The 22,962-nt window shown below is 26.7% G+C and overlaps 1 protein-coding gene across 2 annotated transcripts; it reads left to right on the top strand.

Annotated features, from left to right (window-relative positions):
• The first annotated feature begins 7,784 nt into the window (after positions 1-7,784).
• LOC129960135 (myosin light chain alkali-like) lies at positions 7,785-22,715 on the top strand. 2 transcript variants are annotated; one of them, XM_056073297.1, is made up of 6 exons: positions 7,785-7,933; positions 9,450-9,477; positions 14,851-14,991; positions 16,386-16,553; positions 17,764-17,850; positions 22,378-22,715. In XM_056073297.1, exons 1-6 carry the CDS (start codon positions 7,931-7,933, stop codon positions 22,428-22,430), a joined length of 480 nt encoding a protein of 159 aa, XP_055929272.1. In that variant the 5' UTR covers positions 7,785-7,930; the 3' UTR covers positions 22,431-22,715. The 2 variants fall into 2 exon arrangements, with proteins under 2 accessions (XP_055929272.1, XP_055929283.1); XM_056073308.1 differs by lacking the exon at positions 22,378-22,715 and adding an exon at positions 19,097-19,519.
• The last annotated feature ends 247 nt before the right edge of the window (positions 22,716-22,962 follow it).

Raw genomic sequence — 22,962 nt, 5'->3', positions numbered from 1 at the left:
AATAATAATTATAACAAAAAGAAAAAATGAATTTTTTTTTAAACTTTAAGAAAAAAATTGATATTTTAAATGTCTGTTCTAATAATTTTGAAAAACACTGAAATTTCGTTTACTATAATTTTAGTTGGAAAAAGAAGGGAATGGAAGCATTTTTTTTTTTTTTTTTGATATATAAGTTTTAGAACAATAAATAAAAATTTGCTTTGACCAACAGTTATTGAATAGTGAAAAAGTAGTTCTATAGAAACATTCGAAACTTTATAGCAATAAAATTTTAATTCCATTTAACATGAAATATCACTCATAGTTATCGCAAGCGATAACAGGATCTAAAATAATTTATTATTGTTAATATATTATTTGAAGGCTTATAATGATAGCATACTGCAAAATAACTTTCAATTATTGCCACACTAATTGAAAATTTACTGGCTTTAGTTCGAAGTTGAAATATATTTATTTAAAATATACGAAGCTTTTTTCTTGCAATTTTAGATGCTTCTAATCCTAATTCTATGCTATTTAAAAGACACTTCGAGTGTCAAATTGCTTTCGTATTAAATAAGTTCTCCTCTCAAAAATTATTTCAGCTGCTCTTTTTTAAGCAATGAATATCAATGGCGCAAAATAATCGTAATCGTAATCAAAACCTATCGTTTGCGTTTATTTAACTCTTTATTTAGAATGGCAATAATCAATCATATTTATTAACGAATCTGTTTTTATCTTGGTAATATTTCACAAACTTGAAGTAAGTGAAAGGAAATATTTTACAAATTCAAATATTTAATTTTTATGCAGCAGAAGAAGAATTGACTCCAGATTTTTACATTTGATTTTCAAAAAGAGATGAGCACATTTTGCAGGTACTTTTAAAATAACTCAGTGATTAAATCTAAATCGAATAATGTACTAGTATTTTCTAAATTAGAATTAAAATGTTTTTATTGCGATTTTTTTTCCATAATTTATTTCATTGAGAAAAATTAAAATATCTGTAAGATGATATAAATTTGAATAAAGCTTTCTGAAATGAAAAATAGAGCAAAATTTAAAAATTGTTTGAAAGTATGTCGAAATTAACTATATAAAGTAAAAAGTGATTTATTTTAATTTTAGATTTTCTTTGGGAAAATCACAGAAGTAATATTTCAAAAATATTTTCGTATGATAAATTCAATCATTCAAGTATTTGAATTTATGACTTTTTTTAAAGAATCTTTTGAATTGAGGTAAAAATCGCAATTTGTTTAGGGAGGGGGAGAGGATTGAGTTTTAGTTTCTAAAGATTAGAAATTATTAAATGAGCTGAGGAATTAATTTTCAATTCAGAAATCGTTGGTAATTTGCTTAAAAACAGGTTAGCCTTTGATAATCGGTTTACCTGTGCAATATTGGCTAGATTGATTTCAAATAAATTTTGTGTCCATAACATGCTTTTTATAGTTCCTTCAACAATGTATTTTTAAACTTGAAATTGTGATAGAAATTTTTAAGTATACTTGAATGATAATTAAGTGCATCTATTTATTAATAAGTTGGTTATGTATATTTAAATAATAGATTTAAAATGTTTTTAAACTAACACAATAAACATGAAGAATTCTCATTGGTAATCTCTGCTTACAAAATGCTGAAAACTGTCCAAGTGCTAAGGCATTTTATTTTGAAACCAATCAAAAATGAAAGACAGTTGAGGCAGGTGGTTCACTATGATGTGTCTAGAATCATAAGATTTTGTATAAAATAAAATTTACAAACTCCGTCTAGTGATTGGCGATACGGAATTAGTTCTTTGGTTTTTCTAATTATTATTCTTTTCTTTTTTATTATTATTATTCTTTCTTTCCATTCAAAGACAAAGTGTTGTAATAGTCGACAAATTCTAACTCTAAATTTCAGACAACCCGCAGTAGTAAAAACACATTTTGGAATTATTTTGCAAGTCTTGATCTATCAGTGAACATGATAACTTAAAAAAACTTGAGCTAGATAGGGGAAATTCGGCAAGTTGTTTTTTACATCTAATTTCAAGAGCTCTTTCAAATTTTAATCAAATCCATTTTCTGACAGTTTGCTAATCTCTCTGAAAGTGAGCATGTTTGCAACCCAAAAACACAAAGATCTAGATGAGTAAAATTTGGTATAAATATTTAGCATCTACAGCCTCGATCTGTAACATATATTAAACAAAATTTGGGAGAAAGTTAAGCATCTGTGCGTTTATACAATCGCATATATGTAAACGTGATAGCTTAAAAATTTGGTGATTCAAATAAAAGAAATTTAGTACATCATCTTGTTGCTAATATAGTGATTTTGTGTCAAATTTTTGTTTTAATGTTAGAAAAAAAAAAGATGTTTAAAATGCATACTCAGTTTATCTTCTCTGTACTATGAAGCCCAAAACGTTCGCTCTGAAAGTAAACGTTTGAGCACTCACTGCTTTCAGCCTCTTTCAAGGTTCACAATTTTTTTGTTGTAGGGAAAGGGATAACATTTTTATTAGATAGTATGAGAAATAGCTTCATAAAGAGTACACATATTGTTTCTATCACAAAAACCGTAGCTGTTCAGTAGGTCTTCCACTAAGATGAAGTGAAAAAAAAATTGAATTTAAAAGTAAATGGTCAAATATAATGAAATATCATTAAAATAACCAGTGCATATCAAGAGCTATACAACTATTTGAAATATTTTTAGAAACTGCTACAATTAAATTAATTAAGCTAACTAAAAAAAATCTTCAAATACTATTTATTTAGAAATTAATCGATTGAACTAATTACAAAGAATGAAAGAAAACGAAGAAACAATTGCAACTGAATGTGAAATTTAGTTACGAATTTTAGTTATTTTGGCACGGAATATAACTATTTTCTAGTAAATTCTTTTGGGTTTTTCTTAATTTCATTCTTAAAACCGTAAATTCTCGTGACGGATGAAAACAGCCAAGTTACGTCATATCTTAGGATTTTATTATTTAATTTTTTGGAAAACTGGCAACTGAACGACGGCACAAATTTTCTCTCTGCATATCAAGAAAGTTATTTTTCTTCTTCTTCTTCTTCTTTTTCATGGATTGTAGTAAATTAAAGAAGTTCATTTGGTGACATCAAAGAAGCTCAATGGAAGTTCGTTTTTATCTTTAAGCCTAAAATGAAACTTATCATTTGGTTGGACTTGCTGTTGTTCAGGAAAAAAATTTATCAACAATACAAATCAGCTCTTAAATAGGTTAACTGGAAAAAAATTATAAAAAATATATGGAAAGGCAAGGGAGGATAAATTCTTCAAGAGTTGAAATACTCATCTTTTTGCAAATAACTTCAAATGATTTGGATAAATAAGCACATATGATTGGATAAATCAGCAAATATACACCCTACTGCAAATGATAAGGTGGCAAATAATATGGATAAATCAGCAAATATACACCATACTGCAAATGATAAGGTGGCAAATAATATGGATAAATCAGCAAATATACACTATACACGAACTCCTACTGTAGTCGTTTTTCACCATGACCATGATACCTACTAAACAAAAGGCATTCTCAAGTTATTACTATTATAAAAAAGGGGTGAGTGATTTATAATCATCTCCGAAGTCATCTAACTTGATTGAAATAAAGCAGTTGTAGAGTGAAATTGGTTTTTAGAAAAGAAATTTTATTAACAACTGTGTATGAACTATCGATTTTTTTAAATCGATTGTACCGATTTAAAAAAAATAATAAATTAAGATAAAATACGTTACATTTCATATAATGCATGGGAAAGTATGAAATATATTTTGTTTATTGTAAACCACTTTATTTAATAAAATCGATACTAAAATATTATACATAAAATGTTTGTATAATGAATGAAATAATAATTTTTAAAGTAATTACAATAATTCTATTGCAAAAAAAAAACTCATTTGTTTATCGTTATGTGAGCTTTAAGCAAATTTATCAAAAAAAATCTGTTTAAGGAATTTTATTTTCATCTTTATACTTATTTTGTAAACAATAATACATTTTTCAGATTTTATTAATTGAAATTTTAACCCGAAATTTTTGAAATTTCATCGATTTTATGATACAAGCTTGAATAATGGAGAAAAGATAGAATTGCATTAGCAGATATTTCCATGATATTGTTTCTGAGAATAACTTAAGAAAGAGATAAAGATACTTAACAGAACAACAACACCTACAGGAAGACGCAGAAAATTATTCACCAATGTGTGTACTTCTTGCTCCTTTGATTTACTATGATCCATCAAAAAGAAAAATTAAAATATCCTTCTTAATTTGCAGGAAGAAATTTGTGTCATCGTTCAGCTGCTAGTTTCCCAAAAAATTAAATAATAAAATCCTAAAATCTGACGTAACTTGGCTGTTTTCATCCGTCACGAGGATTTACGGTTTTAAGAATGAAGTTAAAAGAAGAAGAAAAACGAAAGAATTTACTAGGAAATAGCTATATTCTGTGCCAAAATAATTAAAATTTGTGACATATCATGTAGTTTGATGGCAGGTGCTAAAGAGCGAAAGGAATTACAATCTCACAGAATTTTCTTTGGCATGAGCAGAAAAAGATATGTTATTCCTCAAAATTATTCTACCATTTTAACAGAAAAATAACGATGCAATCAGAATAATTAATTGTTGATGCTATTATTTAATTTCAATTAAACCAGCTTAGTTGAACTTTTTACCGAAAATTTTGTTTTAGCAATTTAAATCTTCAAATTGTGACATTCAATTAAAATGTATTATTATCACAGCATGCACATGTCCTGTTCTTTGAATACGCAAACATGCCTAATGCAGACATTATAATGTTTAAATAAACATCATATTTTACGTTCTTTTCATGTCCATTTGATGTAAGCTAAATTAAAACATGACAATCAAAAGAATTTATTTCTCAAAAAAATATTTTGGGTGATTTCGTGTACAAATTTAAAAAAAAAAAAATGATGAGATAAAAAAGAAAAGAAAAATTTTTGAGATTATAATTTAATTCGCCTAAATAAAAAAACCCAAAGAAATCCATAATTAAATATCTGCTTGAATAATGAAAAAGGTTTCATTTTCATTGAAACAATGAAAAGTATCGTTTTTGATTATTTATATACAATTTTTTGAGAATTTATTAAAAGCAAACAAAAAAAAGTTTGACTATAGTTAAATTCAGGTAATTTGAAGCGCATATATATATATATATATATATATATTAATTTTAAGATGGTGTAAAAAACAATTATATGTGATAATATTTGCGAATTTATGAGTGGTAACGGAAAAAAAAATACTAAAATGTTGCTTAATTTCTAATAAATTAAAACTCTAATTTAAATTTTTAATTACTCCTAAGTGTGCATATCCATCTACCAAAATATATTTTTGACAAATTAGGAATCTTTAGGTCCAATTGTCTGTCTTGTAGAAAGCCAACAAACATAAACTTTTTATTTTTGTCCTGAAACATTGCAGTTTAATTTTTTCTTTCAAAAATGCCTTTTGTTGATGTTTTTTAAATAAAATATTTTTAATGGCATTTTATTACAGCATAATGTGAAACCGAATTGTAGGATTATCTGCCCCCATCTATATCACTTGACTATCAATATCACGAATAAGACAATGTTTACATGTAGTTAGTAAAAATTGCCCAATTCTGTGTAAAAAAAATAGGGCTTCAGTTATGAGAGAGGAGAAATACATAAAACGTTCTTCATAATTAATAGTTAATATTTTGTAATAGTTAATAATATGCAATACCAAAATAGCTTCAAAAATAAAATATCCTCAAATAACTTTGATATCTTTATGAAAATTCATTGATGAATTTGTAGCTAATTAATTTATCTAAAACATCTAAATCGATAATATGAAAAGAAGAATATGGTCGAAAATTTTCAAAATAGCATTCTCCTCTTTCTATTCTATCGAGAAGAATTGCATTGATACACAAAAATTATACATGACGTACAGTTACATTATATAATTATTGCATTCTTGGAGACTTCTAGCAATAAAAAACTTTTGAAATTAAGAAACTTTTAACATTAGAAACGTTTCTTTAGGAAATTAAGAAATCTTCCAAGAGCAGACTACAAACAACTCTTTCTTAAGTAATTAAAGCGAAAACTTTTTTCTAATTCCTTTTAATAGCTATTCTGTTGTGTTATGAAAAATTTCAAATTTGCACTCTGCTGGCACTTGACATTTCACTTTTCTTTTCCATCCATCAAACAGACACCAATTTCAGTTTTACATGTCTACATTTTAGCCCAATAGAATTGCACTTTTTCGTGATAGTAATTTTATGATCTTAGTTTATTGAGTTGGCTATTCAAAACTGATCTCGAAGTTTGTAGCCAGAGATGTTACCAAATAAGGATGGGAGCTTTAATACTGAATTTTCGCATTTAAATAAAAAGTTATTAACTTTTACAGAAAAAGTGCAAACTAAAAAGTTATAGAGGTTTTAATGTTCTATAAAATAAGCTAATAAAATGTTAACGTAACTTATTTAGATAAGAAATAAATTTAAAATGAGTGAAAATTTGGAAAAATATTTTTTATTTTATTTTTTAAGTTTCAGAGAAAATTATGTATTTGCATTTAAAACATGCTATGAAAAAAGGGGAATAACTGATAAATTTTCAGATCAGTATTTGCATTGATGCCTTTAATGATGACTTTTCCGAAAAAAACATCAGGATCTTAATAAAATGCCTATACGTACTTTTATTTTATCTGCCGGAATCCAAGAAAAGAAAAAAATCTATTCTAAAAGATATATTTTACAATTTCAAATGGTGTTATAAAGGTTCGATTAAAAAAAGTGATAAAAATTAAACTTGAAAGGAAAAAAAAGTCGTGTCACAAAATATCAATTCGTTTAGAATTTTTTTTTCTTTATATTTATTTAACATTTTTTAGTTTTACTGAATTTATTTAAAAGAGACTTCAAGAATTCTAAAATATAATGGTGGAAAATTAAGATTTTGTTTTATGGTAGCTTAGTTTGCAAAATACTTGTTGAAAATTAGCCATGAAGAATACTAAACATTTGTTTGTTTGATTAAAAAGTTCTTAGATTAATTTATATGAAATTGATCTTCTTCTTTCTAACTAAAAACGTTCAATGAATTTTTTATGTGCTTTTCTATCTTTATTCTTCTTGCAGATCAGTGTCTCTAAAATAAATCGTTTTTCTTTCTTTCACACCAAAATATTTTATTTAATTATTTCTCCAAATCAAAGAAGATTTTGTATGATTTAATGCAATTTATTATTTTATATGAACAACACATTTATTGTACAGTGTAGTCATCAAGGTTTTTATTGAAAAGTATTCTAAATTAAAAGTTATTAGTTGATATAGAAGTCTTGATATTCATGAATCGAGTATATTTGAAAATCAAATTAGGTGTAAATATCTCATTTTTAATTTGGCATTTTAACATCAATTATTTACCTTTTATTTAAAAGAATTAAATATGTATTTATCATCATTTAAAATGGGCTTAATTTTACTATTTGATTGTAGTATCTCATTCATTGTTCTCGAACAAACGTTTCTTTGTTTTGCTGAGTCTAAAAACTTTTACGCTTGAAAAATTCTAGATTTGTATGCCACGGAGAGGCATCTAAATATATCCCCAAAGAAGAAAAAAAAAATCAGAAAGGGGATGCTGAAGACCTCCGATGCTTCCTTCTTTTGTCTCAAATGATTTGCTGTCCGCTAATTCGTCAGAAGTATTCGGTTCCTATTTCGGACGACTGACAGGAGCGCCCCCTGCCAAAGGAAATCGTAAAAGCGAAAAGAGTATTAACTCGCTGCACTCCTGATCCGACTTCTGTGGTTAACATCACGGTTGTGTTGGTTTCTGTGCACCGGTGAAGTACCCTCAATAAATCGCAATGGTAGGTGATGGAATACTTTTTAATTAATACTTTTACAAGAGTTTAATTGCCTGAATATGTTCTTAAATTGATTGCATTGCTAATGAAATGAAATTAGATTTTATATTGTTTAGTTAGTTTTATATTGTTCTGTTAGATATTGAAAATTTTAAGTGATTTAAATCTTGCATTAAGCTTCGTTATTACATCTATATTTTGTTTAAATTTAAACCATATGTTATTATTTTGAAACCATTGACAAAGATTTAAATATCAATGCTGGTTCTTAAAACTGAAAGCCTTCATTGTGAAATTTGATTTCTTGTTTGAAAAATTTTTAATCATTGTGCAAAAGAGTACATAAAATTTACTACCGTTCAAATTTGAAAAAATAATTCAGTGAAGCCGGAATCCTAGGATTTTACAAACATTTGTCAATAAAGTTTGAAAATTTCGAATTTTTGTAAAGAAATTTTTTTCATGCTTGAAAGTACAAAACAGTGCGAGTAATTATTTTCGTTTATGAATGACATTCGTCTCCTGCTAGATTAAAGATTACTGACATTCACCTTTGGTTAGTTTTGAAAGTAAATTACTATAAGCAAGATATCCTCCGAAGTAGGAAAGACGATAGAAGAGCAGGGGTGTCAAATACCAAGAAGAAAACATTTGATTTTACTTTTGTCTTATTTTATGCTGTGTTTTCGAAATAAAACTACGTTTCTATAAATTTTGTTTTTTGTATGTGCTCACATGAACTTAGATTTTATTTATTTGTCATTTGAGTCCATTTCGACATTTGAGTTAGATTCCCATGGTCTAAAACATGTTAGCTCTGATTTTGCTATTCTTTAACGCGACTTCAAGAAACGAGTAATACTGATTATGAAAGAGAAAACATGTTTTTAATAATATTAAAACTGTATGTGAAAAAATGATGTAATTTTCCCAAAACGCATTAAATTCTAAAGTAAAAATATCTTCATATCAAATTTGCATCGTTCTTCGAAAAACCACATGCTAAAAATTTTTCACAAGCTGATGTTTCTGCTATACTAATGCAATCATTATTATGAAGATCGTACATTATTATTTAGTTAATAAATAATGTGTTTTTAAATGTTTAAAAAGGTATTAATTTTTTCTAATCTTCTATTAAAGGCATGATCATAATAAATAATGTTATATCAGATTATTTACTATTAGAACAGGATGTTTATTCGCTAAAATGGAGGAAATATGCATTAATGATTATGAGATTATTTTTCAAATCAAAATCATGATACATCAGTTAAACTTGTGTACTATTGAATTAATAATACTGATCGGAAAAAAGAATCCCCATATAATGTGACTCATACATCTGTATATCACAAACATAACATTAAATATTTATTGAACTTTTAGCAATTTGATTAAGTCGATAGCAATTTGAAATTAAAAAAGTAAAATTTAATCTTAGAATAATTAGATTTTTACCAATGCAGGATATTGAAGTTTCTGCGATGTAACTAATAAAAGTTTCTTTCACTTCCAGGCTGACTTGAAAAGCTACGAAGTCGAGGGTAAGAATCATTTTATTTTGTTATATTTTATTTAACTTGAAAATTTTAACATGCGCAAACGTCGATTTTCTGCTTATTTTATTTTTAGAATAAATAATCAAAACGCTGAACAAAGTAGTTCTCTAGATTGTGTATCCTCACACAGTATAGATTTTAGAAAACAACAGTTTTCTTTGGAATATATTTAATAAATATTGAAGAAAAGTTTGAAATAGTCAGATAGATGAGTCAAAAATATCAGATTATTGAAATTTTCTATACTCACAAAAGTTCCTTAACCAACCTTTGAATTTCAAAATAAAATATATCTTCTTTTACTTATTCTATCTCGAAAAGAAATAATATCATGTCATTATTTAATGCGAAGGATCATCCCTGCATTATATCATCATCAATCTGTAATGAAATAGGCTTTAAAAGACTCAACTAAAAATTGATAACAATTTAATCAAAGAATATTTGGTAATATGACATGAAAGTCATAATGAATTATTTCTTATTTAATGTATATTTAGAAACTTAATGAGATAATTTAAAGGGAACACCATAAAATCACTAAATGTTGAACGCTTTGAAAATTTATCGATTCTTTGCTATTTAAGTAGTTTATGTCTCCAGTATATTATCGTTTGATTGTTAATACAGCTTACAGAATAATTTCGGCTTGAACTGATATTTTCATTACTGAAACTTTTAAAGATTATTCTGAAATGACCTCCTTTTCAATACTGCTTCTTTCTTCTTCTTTCTTTTTCTTTTGCCACAGAATATACCCGAACTAGGAATCTCTCGTAATTTTAATACTACTAAGAATTACTATTGGAATTTAAATCAGAATTACTATTGAAATCTAATCCAGTTTCCATTACTTTCCTTTTTCTGTGTATGCCGCACCAATGCAATTTTTTTATCAAGATCATATTTACACAAACTTTTTTATTTCAAAAGGCTAAAATCATTTTTAAAAAAATATTTAAACGTTTCAACGTAATTGCAATTATTCTCTGAAAAGCAAACTGCCTATAAAATATTCTTGGGAACTAATGTGTTCTTTCATTAAGTTTATTGATCAGTCAATGTATGCATTTTCAGTAATACATTTACTATTTATTGAATTTCAATAAAGACATTCTGCGAAATATGTGCAGTATATTTGGGTCATTTTACTTTGAAATTGAAATTTCATAATTTCAACTATATCATATTGATGGTGTTCAGTTTCCACTAACTCTTATGACTTTCTTGAATCTAAATTAATCTTCTATTTGATTCTTCAATAAATGTTGCTATTTAGGATTAAGCAGTTGGAACTTCATCGTCGACTTTCTTAATTTTCGAAATTGTATGGATGAATTGTCCAATGTCGACATTTTTAAATCTAAATATCTTGAATAAAAATATAAATCGAATCGAATTTACTCGTTCACGAGTAAATGAATGAGTTCATATTTTAAAAATTAGTTATTGATTTTCTTTTTCTTAATTTAAAATGTCTTCTCAATTAAAAAGTATCTATTTTTTAGATTCTTTTATTGGTTTATTATTTTTCATACTTAAATAAAAGATTTAAATTCATGTAAACCGTTGCATTACTCTCTTTTATTTCAATTTTTAATATTTCGAACTGAAATTAACTATTCAAATGTCAAAAAGTAATCAAATTAAATGAATGCATGTTTTTTTAAATATCTGTTATTAGGTTCCAAATTTTCTGAGCAAATATATTATTTCATAAGCAAAAGAAATTCGATTGTTAAATGATGTATGAAAATGATGGAATTTCTTTATGATATGCGAGTTTTGGGACAATCATATAATTAAATTCTTATTTTGCCATAGAGGGGAAGAAGATAACTATCGTATTTCTTATTTAATGAATTCCTCATTTTCTTTTAAAAAAATAATTTATTGGAAATTTTTGTTTAAAAAGGTTATAAATAAATTTTAAAAAGGCAAAAGGTTTGGGAATAAAAAATAATGGAAATAATTACTGCAATAAAACTTATATTGTTATTTCCTTGAAATTTATTTACATTTCTTAATGTTAGTATCACAAATCTTCAGTAAAAAAATGCACATGTTGAATCAAAAACCCATTTCCTTTTATCTCTAAATTAAAATAATTTTATATTGAATATAATCTCATAAAATTACTGGAATGCATACAAACATTTTGTCTATTAGTTGTAGTGAGGCGGCTTTTCTAAAATATCGAAGGTTCAGAACTTAAACTCACTCAGAAAATCTTCGTCTTATTATCCTTTGTTCATGATCAAACTTCATTCCACTGAATTGGGGCGGAAGTTTAGAGAATAGGGTATCTATCAAAACCCCTTCCTTCACATATAATTAATTAATTAATCACACAAATTTAAAAAAATGTATCCTCAATAGCTCAAGTAGATAGTAATTGAGTTCCAAAATGATACGTTAATCAAAAATAATAAGTAATTAGATACGTTAATCAAAAATAATAAGTAATTAGATACGTTAATCAAAAATAATAAGTAATTAGATACGTTAATCAAAAATAATAAGTAATTATCTTGATTTTTAATGTCATTTGTCGAATATATAGGACCTTAATCACATAATATTGAAAACATCGGTTAAATAATATTTTATCTTATTTCAAATATTTTAAGTTCATCTAATTGAAATTTACTTAAAATGAATTGACTGTTTATTCAAATGAAACCTCTTCAGTATTGACTGGTAAATAGCGGCATAAAACTCAAACACAGTTCGACCGTTATATTATATTTTTAACCTATCGCACTAAACGTTTCATTAACAAGCAATCATGTATTTAAATGAAAAGCAAAGACGTCGATTGACACTGAAGAAAAAGCCCATTATGGCCTTAACTGAAATAACGTTTTCTTTTCTTGGTTGGAATATCCTATTTCATAGTGTAGAGAGGAAAAAAAAAAAAAAAAAGAAAGAAAGAAATCCGATGGTTCCTCCCTGCATCTCAAGGGATCCAGTTTTGCTCTTTCCCTTCCCTGAGTCTAAAGATAGCCCCGGAGTCTCGTCTAACTGATTGCAGACGGTCTCGCCTTTTTCGGTTGGGTGCCGAGTGCTTGAAAGAGAAATCTTTTGTTTGAGATCGGGGTGCAGCTGTTATGGCGCGCATGCCTCTCAACCTGCGATGACCTATTTCGAGCAGCGGGGCCCTCCATTCTAAATATGAATCTCTTAAACACTGAGGAGGTGTCGAAAGATATAGCTTCTGTTCTTTATAAATGATGATATGATGGTCCTTTTTTTTTATTGAATTTATTTTTCAAAGAAATTTGAAGAAGGGGTGAACATTTTCCCCCACTATATTCACATTTATCTATACAATTTTATGAACTTTTAATTTCAAAATCCGTGCAATTATCAGAAGTAAAAATGACACAAAAAAATGACTAATTTCAAGTATTAAATAAAGGAAATGCTTAAATATATATTAATTTAAAATATTAAATTAATATTAATAAACTGAGCTTTCATTCAACTGAACTTTCTTACTAAAACTGAGTTTTTTGTCCATTTTTGAACTTTATATTTTAAAAATAAATCAGAATATCTTAAGAATTTTGGGAAATTCAATTCCCTTTATTAGAAATTTATGACATTATCAAAATCCTAAAATACACAATTTAAAACCTATAATGCCATATATCAGTTTAATATCCAACAAATAATTGACAGCAGTACTCGAAATATAACAATTGTAGAATATTTCCGAGATGTTCAGAATTTGTACTGTATAAATCACAAATAACGTGTTATCGATAAAATATTTAATCACTTAGAAGATAAGCAGAAAGCGGAGTATAACATACAAAAGTAATTTCAGATGCTCCACAATAAATGCTATTATAAGAAAATAGATGCTTGTCGAGAATGAAGTAGTTGTTTCATCGTAAAAATATATGCATTGCTATTAGTTGCGTTACTACTTATTTACTATTGCTATTTTCAATATTTTCATTAAGGCAAAGCCATCACAGATCATAAACACTTAAATTTAATCTTTATATGAATATTTGGGCGCATAGATTTTTTTGCCGCAAATTATAATATTAATTAATAAATTGGGATCAATATTTCAAAAAATTATCTTAGTTCTGCCAACCATTCGATGATCGTTATAATCATCGATTTAAAAATGACTTCAAGTTCTTCTTCAAAAAAAAAGCAAATCTTTATGTATTGAATTCTAAGATTTGCAGATTCGCAAAAAAAAGAATACAGCTTACAGAAAATTTCAGTACAAAGTCGACATTTTTGAGTTAAAACAGATTAAATAGAATTAAATTATCAAAAGGGTAATTGTCAAAATTATATAATTTTTCTTTACTGCTATTAAATACTGCTTTCTAAGCCTTTTATTAAGCTGAATTTCTCTTTCATATTTTGTCGACAAAATATGTCGAAATAAAATGTCGACAAAAAATGTAAAAAGAAAATGTCGACACATAATGTCATATTTTGTCGATATTTCGACAAAATATGATTTTCCTTGAATGGCAACATCTATTTGGAAGTTTGAGGAAAAGAAATGTTATCATTTTTTTAATATTTCTAATAAGGAATCATAAATTAATGTCTGGGAAATTGAAAATAATAAAAATTTTAAATTAAGATAAAAATTTTGATTCACATTTGGCAAGGGATTTGTAGAACAGTAGCTAAGAATAACATGACTCAGAAAGTATTTATTGTTTTCTCTGGAAGACTTCCTGTCTTCGGAGAATTTCTATTTCGGTAAGATCAGAGGGTTTTAGAAACGTTTTTTTTTCTTAATTAAATTTCTATTCTTCCTTATGAACAAAATGATTTATGATTTTATGTCTGCAATTGATGCATATAATTTTATTTGCGAAATATTATCTTCTATGTGTATGTAACAATTTGTTTCGATATACAACTTTCTTTTATTGAAAATCCAAAAATTAAAAAAAAATGTTCAATATATATAAATGTTCGATATATATATATCCAATATTTTAATATCAAATTTATAAATGTTCGACATCGGGTAGTCCTACTATATATGATTTAGAAATTGATCAACATTCTATCATTGTCATTTTTCGGTACTTTAGACATTCTTGCCTGAGTGAAAATTTTTTTTGGGAAACAACTTGTCAAGTAATTTGAAATTTCATTGTTCTCAGAATAACTCCTATTATACTCAGAAGTTTGGAAATCTTATACATAATCCACCCCGATATAAAGAAGTGTAGGGACGAAGCCTTTATATGGGCTTTCTTTGCCGAAGATAGAATTAACGAGTTATAATTATATGAAAAAACAGTAGTGTTTTCTCCTATATTTTCTCGACTTAATATAAATATTGGATTTTTTCTCTCTCAACAGAGTGCAGAGCTTGCTTTGAGGTGTACGACACCACCGGAGAAGGCAAGATTGACGCCCACTATTTGGGCTCTTTACTCCGTGCTCTGGACTTGAGTGTCACAGAAGAAACCGTGAAAAAGCATGGCGGTACCGCAAAATTAGGTAAGTTGGAAATATTATTTCGTCAACTTTCACATTTCAGCAGATTTACAATATTAATTTCACATACTTTTTATATATCTAAACTTGTTTCAGTTTAATAAAAATGAAATTTTGCAAAAAAATTTCACATTAATCTTCTGATGTCCTAACGTTCAAATATTCTTGAATAGTTTCGTATTCTTAATGAAAATTCATCTTTTATAATATTTCCAGAATTTAACTGCAACACTTTTGGTAAAGTTTAAGTAGATTTTGATTCCACATGATCTGTTTGAGGGGGAAAAAAATTTAGTGATCACATAATGAAATGTTACTGATATTGAAATTAAACCTGAAAGATAGAAATTAATAAAAGTAAAAAGTTTTTATAAACATAATTTTGTTAGTGTACTGAAAAATAGAAAATGTTTTTTTCTGTCAAAACTCATTGGCTTAAAACAAAAAGCATTAACGCATGAAATAATTGTAAACGACACGAGATGAAAATTAAATAGATGCTTATCATAAAAAAGAGCTATTAAATACTTATCAAAGTATAAAATTTATAGCGGAAGCATTTAAAATTCTGAGGTATTAGAACATTTCTTCTCACTTCTAACTCTTTGTTCCATCCTTTTCTTCCAGATTTTCAATTGAAAAAATAATTTTCTACTTTTAGCATCCTAATGCTATCCTTTCTTAGAATTTCTTTTAATATTACTTTAAAACATTAAAAATAATTTACAAGGAATTAAAGAAATTTTCAAAGGGTTAAATCTGTTTTAAAATTAAATCTGAGAAAGGAAAAAAAATCATAATTTTTTAATGTTCCTGGTTTTCAATTAATTTTACTTTAATTGTTTCAAATTTTCATAGGAAAAGTGATCGAAAATTGAATTTAAATAACTATAAAATAAAATATAATCAACTTGATACAATTACGATTATTAGCAACAAAGAAACTAGAGTAAAAGATTCAGCATCTAATTTTTAGATGGTGAATAATTGTCTTTTTTCGATTAAATGTGTGATTTTTTTATTCACTTATTTAATCTATAGCAATATATCTTGTATAATGTAAAATGCAGCTGTAAAAGAGAAATAATAATTCATAAAAGTTGATTTAAATATATCCATTTAAATATATAAGCAATTCTAATAATTTATTCCTATTTAATGGTATCCTATTAAATCATATTTAAATGGTATCGTTATGAGAAAAAGAGAAGAACATGACTAGAAAATTCATTCATTTCTGATATGGCTTAGTTTATAAATTACCTTATATGTTTTTACAAAAAAATGTAAAATATAGTTTGTCATCAGGATAGTTTATCATAAGGAAATATTCTTTATATTTCTTATATTTTAATTTTATTATTATTTTTTTTTTGATATTTCATTGTTTCTTATAGGTGAAAAAATGTTGTCATTTGAAGAATTCCTGCCAATCTACAGCGACGTCAAGAAAGCCAAAGATATCGGTCAAATTGAAGATTTGCTTGAAGGTCTAAAAGTATACGACAAAAATGAGAACGGCACAATGATGGCAGCTGAATTGGCTCACGTTTTACTTTCCCTAGGTAAATACCAAAAAATGCCAACTAGAACAATTTTTTATCAGAACAGAATCAACGATTAACAATAATATTAGGCCACTTTACAAAAGCTAAATAAATTGTCAGTAGACAAATAAACGAAAAACAGAAACTTCAAGTAAATACTTAAGCTAAATAGGTCGTGAAAAAATTTCTAAAGAAATGTTTGGTAGATAAGAGAGTATCTCTTTTGATTAATAAATTTATTCATTAATAGTTTTATATCCATACATATAAACGGAAATATAAATCTAAGGAAAATGTTTTTCTGAATTAATCATTCCAACAACATGCATCCTCTCTATGAAAAATCAAAAAGGCGAAATGATAAATAAACTCTTAAAACCTGCCAAAAACTCATAAGCTGAGCTTTCTGTAAGCGTTCCACCTTTCGCTCAAGTATTGAACTCGCAGGCAATAATTTTTACAGCGTAATTTTTTGTCAACTGGGATGCTTCAACTTCGTAGTATGCCATATGGCCTCTTGAAGATACTTAATGAGTTTCAAGAACTCTGAGATAAATTCTTCTTGTTGCGAAGAGATTATTTTGAACTAAGCTTACTTTTAATGGGGGCTGCATAAAAATCAAATGATTTCACTTTAAATATCAATTGTTACAAGCATTTACTTTAAACTAAGAGTTCAAAGGATAAGGCATTTTTTTAAAACGATAAATTTAAATAATTGGTTAAATTGGCAACCGAGCTTCCATGTGTTAAATACAAAGGATAGATTGCATCAATTAGACTATTTAATTATAACAAAGAAATTTAAAACTGATAACCTATTAATAATGATACGGTAATTTTCAAATAAATTTTTACTTCTTCTTCAAAATACTTCTTTTAATTTATCTGATATTGCATGAATGAACATGTAAGATTAACAAAAAAATGTATTTCGAAATACCACGTTTACTCAAAAATATATTTATTTATTTACTATTTACTTTAATTTTATTAGTCGGTATAAGTGCAATAAAGAGCAATTTTATCAATTTATTGATAAGACGATTGACGATTTTTAAATATTGCTTTAAATGAACTTTTGAATTTTTATTATAAATGTAGAACTTACATATTTAAAGAAGAATACTTTGCTTCGTTCTTTCCTGGCTTATTTCTATGAAATGATGCATTATGTGATTGTTTTAAAATATATTATGGCTTCTCTAATACGATGTCTTATCTATAGGTGAGAAATTGGTAGACAAGGAAGTTGATGAAATCTTCACCTCCTGCTGCCCACCTGAAGATGAAGATGGCTACATTAAATACGAAAGTAAGTCATTTTTTAGAGTCATTTACAGTCTATTAATTCCTTTAATATTAAGCTAATGGCTTGATCCTCAAATCTGATAAAGCATTCAATTTATTAATAATTTCATTCTCAATTTAAACTAATGAGATTTATTGAAATGTTAACATTAAATATAATAAAAATTATTTATATCTAAATAAATACTTCAAAATATTGAAAAATAATTTAAAAATGATTTACAATTTATGATTATATTAGATAGATTTGAAACTATTTAGTGCTACTCTTCTTATTTATGCATTGTCTGTAGTATATCAAAATTATGCTGTTTATTGATTTATAGACGCTACGCTTCGCTGTCGCTTTAGTTAGAAGTGCTTTGTAGTGAGCATATGTGATTGGTGAAGGCATATTGTTTTGCTTTTTAGTTTTCATAGGCTAAATATCTTTTCGTTGTTTTGCTTTGCAAAGTGCTTCGCTATATGCTTATAGTTTGGTGTACAAAATATTTAATGTAGTCATATGCCGCAAAAGTTTTTTTGTTTAGCTTTTTATTGCAATGCCTCTCTCAGAGCTTATAGGCTTTATTTTATGCATTCCTTCTTGTATCGTCTTGTTAATGGCTTATCATTCCATTTTTTAATACCTTAAATTTCACGTTGATGAAAAATCAATGATTTCAAATTTTTTTCCTAGTGTGACAATATATTTTAAAATATTATTTTAATATTCTTCTAATAACTTCATGTATGGCGAAATTGTATATGATTACAAATTAAACAGATTCAAATAACAATAAAATTTTAAAAGAAACCATACTTTTATTAATTAATTCTTGAACAAAATGTCGCAAATTCAACGTGATATTTAACGTATTAAAACATTTGTTATCTCTGGATTTTATTCTGTGTTTTAGTAGATTTAGTTGCTTTTTAGAAGTAGATACGCACTGCTGCAGAACTTATAAAATATTATATATACATATTTGCTTTTGGTTCTTGGGACATAGCTGTTGCTGCTTTTGCTCAAGTGATTGTTATTATATTGCTTCTCAAGATTTCACTTTTGCTTCAGCTTTGCTTCTTAGACATTTTTTTTAAAAAATCAGAGTAGAAAATTTTGCTTTCTTGCCTTTTATTTCGCATTTGGACACTCACACAGCTGCAAAAAAGATGCTTCGCTTCGCTGCTCCGTTGCCAACACTAACCTAAATTTTCTATATATTCCTCATACTAATCTTTTATTTCTGCCTTATACACCTTTTCAGCATTCGTTAAGACCATTCTGGCTGGACCACACCCCGAATCCAAGTAATTAACCATCCAACCACAGCGTCTGTCACAATATCGTATTTCCTGGAGCGAAGAATCAAGAACTCTATTACAACCATCTTCTCCAAGATTACTACCTCCTCTCCAATATCCATTCCTGTTTCTGTCCTCTTACAATGTACCTCTCTTCATTTTTCATAGAAACTTTCATTCAAAATAGGACAATAACCATCCTACCATCCTCTTTATTCTCAAGAGACAATATCTGTTCCTTAAATGTTCAGTAAGAGGTTCATCTGTGAATTCTATTTATGACCTCTTTTCTACTTGGTGATGTGTTCCGGCAGCTTACGAAACGCTTCAAGAAATATCGAATCGCATATTGATTTTTCAGATTAAATTATTATTTGTATAATATTTATGGTGCGTCGTCCTTTGTTTGTGTCTATAATACATATTTTGCATCTATCATTAATTTCACGTTTTGTCAATAAAATAATGTCAAACATTATTTGAAAATATACAGGTTTTTCCAAGTAGCTTCAGCCATATAATAAATTTGATCATATTACTTTAAAAAACCATTTAAATAATATATATAAAAAGTTAATGGAGGATTAAAAATTGGTTTATATTGGATAAGGTTTAAATGTTTTTAAACAAAACATATTAGAGTTTAAAAATTAGCCAGCTTTCAAAGCAAACCTTACAAGCGACTTGGTATTTCATTTATTATTACAAAGTTCACAGCGTTATACATTTTGAATGGAGAAAAAAAGCACTTGAAAGCTTTTATTGTTTATAAAGATACTTTTCACTCATTTAAATATCTTATTATCTAAATAAAGCTTATTGTATTTATCTAAATCACTTTTAAATTAATTAATATTCCTATATCATATAAGCACAGTACGTCGGTTGGTGGATTTTCCTGGAAGCGGCCATTTGAAAATTGCAGTATTCAAAATTTCGTAATTCAATCAATTTTAATACAGAAGTTTGGATATTTTTGTTTTTTCTTATTTTCTTTTCTTTAAAATATTAATAGTAGTGGGCGAATAATATTTTATTAAATAGGACTAAGAGGAATGGGGACTGTACAAAATTTTAGACATTGTAGTTCTGAAATACATTTATTAAATTAAGCAAAAAATATTTTTTTAAAACTCGTTTAAAGCCTTTTTATCAGTTGGAAATACATGCTTGTTTTTCACAATTCAGAGATTAGCTTTTCAAAAGCAATTATTAATCATTAAAAAGATTTCCTTTTTTTAATCAATTTTAATATTTAGTTTTAAAATTGTGTAAATACTTAACCACTCTCATATAAGCATTCTAATCTCTGATTAGTTCATGCGTTAACATTCTAATAGAAAATGGAAGCTTGTCAACTTTAAAATTTATTTCACCTGTTTCTAAAATTATAAAGAGAAAGTGATTTATATTCCTATGTGATATTAATCAGAGAGCTGTACAGATTCACTTGCTGCAAGATTACTTTCGAGGAAAGTATAAATGTGCTTTGTAACTTTTTGAGTAAACTTTCCACAGTTTTCACACAAATTTTTTTAAAAAAAAGCAATATACCCTCACTCTTAGGAATAACTAATAAATATAATTTTTGTAAACTGGAAAATTTTCCTAAAATTTGGCACAAGATTTTTATGGTGAGTACTTATTATTTGAATTCAAGGGTAAGTAAGCTATCTTTTTATACTTTCATGTCAAGATTTCTTGTGAAAAAATAACTTCGTTAAAAGGCATTGCGTAATAGAGCAAATTTCATAAAATGAGTTCTTAAGATAATTAATTTTTTCAATTAAAAAAGGAAGAGTAATTCAACATTGAATTTAGTTGTCCCTTACCACCTCATCAAATGATTTTAATTTTACCATAAGCTAAAAAATGGGACTTGTTTTCAATCTTTTCATTCCTTCAATTAAAGAAGTTAGCTGCAGATGAATATGTTGAATATTTATAATATTTTCAATTTGTAATATCATCAGATTGGTTGTGATCCCCCCCCCCACATATTTAATAAAAATCTATCAGTATAAAAGATCAGCATCGCAATCTGAATACATTTAAAATTGTAAACAAATTGCATCAATTGACATTACAGCTACTTATAATCTTCCACGAATTACTATAATGATTGGGTTCGTAGCCGAGTAACATGACCACAAAACAAAAGTAATTACTCGTGTCACGTAGCTGTTATCTGATTTATAAAGCTTCACCACACAGTCTTTGAAAACAAGGCAACAAAAACACAGAAAATAAAAGATATAGATAACAATTTCTCACAATTTTTAATTTTTTTTGTTTTTCAATTTCTTAAAGAAATTTTGAGTAAATAATGACACAATATCTGGCCTATTATTTTAAAGTTCCTTTGATTAAGACTGGATGGTTTTCGCTTCGTTTTCTTAAATTAAAGCCATTCTGAATTCTTTATTATTTAAAGTTCCTTTTTCACATGTAAACTTTTCTTTTGTAAATAAACACTTAAAATTTATTACATGTGGAATTATAAATATTTTATTTAATGTAATTAAACATGTATAATAAAGATAACATGATGTAATAAGACATGATTCGTGGAAATAAAAATCCAATCTGTTTTCCAACTTTTGAGCAGTTATTTACAGAAAAGAGTGTATTTTAGGTTCAAACCAATTCAGTTAAAAAAAGAAATTGATATATTTGTATTAATAATTTGACAAAGAAGATGTGTTAAGTGTGAGATCTTCTCGTTTGTTTACCAAAACTTAAACCAGTAGAATATTTAGAAAAAAAAAAGTGTATTTAGTTTTCTAATTAAGTTTAGTAAACCATTAAGATTGCAGTAATCACATAACAACACGTCCTTTCATTTAAGAATTGGATATTAAATTACAATTATATGATTTTAATCGGAATTAAAATCATATAATCATGACTTTTCAACTTGGGGATAAGTAAATCAACGTTTTTTAAGAAGTTTCATGATTTTGGTAAAATTCCCATTTCTTTAAGCATTAAGAAATGTAGTAAGGGTGTGAGCTATTCACTCAAATGATATTTAACAAATAAATTATAATAGTGAAATTCTAAATTTAGTAATAATAGTTAGTTAGAACAGGCAGCTATGTTTGAGCATAGCTTGTTTCTACCATCTAAACACTCGAATAAAAGACCACATTTCAATTAATATTACAATAGTAATTTATATCATTGTGTCTACTCAAATTTTGAAGGCATTGATTTGGAAATAATAATTGTTTCTTATCTTTAGCACTCCTGAAGAACATCTTTGCTGGTCCATTCCCCGCTGAAGCCAAGGAATAAATCATTTCTTCTAAAGGACATTATTTTCGTATTCGTACCAACAACCATCTGACAAGGAAACGAGACGTTATACCTAATAGTAAAACAAAATGACCAAGTGCATCTACTGGAATACAAAGTGTGATGCATTCATTTCGAAATATTTTCAATAAATGGCGTTTTTCAAAACAAGAAAAGAAAAAGATATATATTACAGCAAACAATGCAGAATTATTATTCCATTACGCTGAAATTATGCATCGCTGATTTGTAATAGAATGAATAAAGGTACCTTGTTTTTTTGTTTTAGAGTCTTTTCATTGAATTTATCATGATATTTAATGTCATTTGCTATAGCAAAATGTAATTCTTTTATACATAAAAATTTCATAAAATTCAAACAAATTTTGAGTTGTTTTAATAAAAGGTGTACAAATCTGAGTAAATGAAATGAGAAAAATGATTTTAATATATAATTTTAGTTCAAATTAATAAAAAAAATTTTACTGATTAATATATTGAGTCAAATATGTAGTAAACTATTAATTTGTTT

This window comes from Argiope bruennichi, chromosome 2, assembly GCF_947563725.1.
Source record: "Argiope bruennichi chromosome 2, qqArgBrue1.1, whole genome shotgun sequence".
In the NCBI taxonomy this organism is placed as follows: domain Eukaryota; kingdom Metazoa; phylum Arthropoda; class Arachnida; order Araneae; family Araneidae; genus Argiope; species Argiope bruennichi.
This window is presented reverse-complemented; position numbering and strand designations above follow the sequence as displayed.

What these genes read in the sequence shown, in the direction of transcription:
- LOC129960135 (XM_056073297.1), top strand. An exon ending in GAAAAGCTACGAAGTCGAGG is followed by an intron (nt 9,478 to 14,850) that starts GTAAGAATCATT and finishes CTCTCTCAACAG; the next exon opens with AGTGCAGAGCTTGCTTTGAG. An exon ending in TGGCTACATTAAATACGAAA is followed by an intron (nt 17,851 to 22,377) that starts GTAAGTCATTTT and finishes TCTTATCTTTAG; the next exon opens with CACTCCTGAAGAACATCTTT.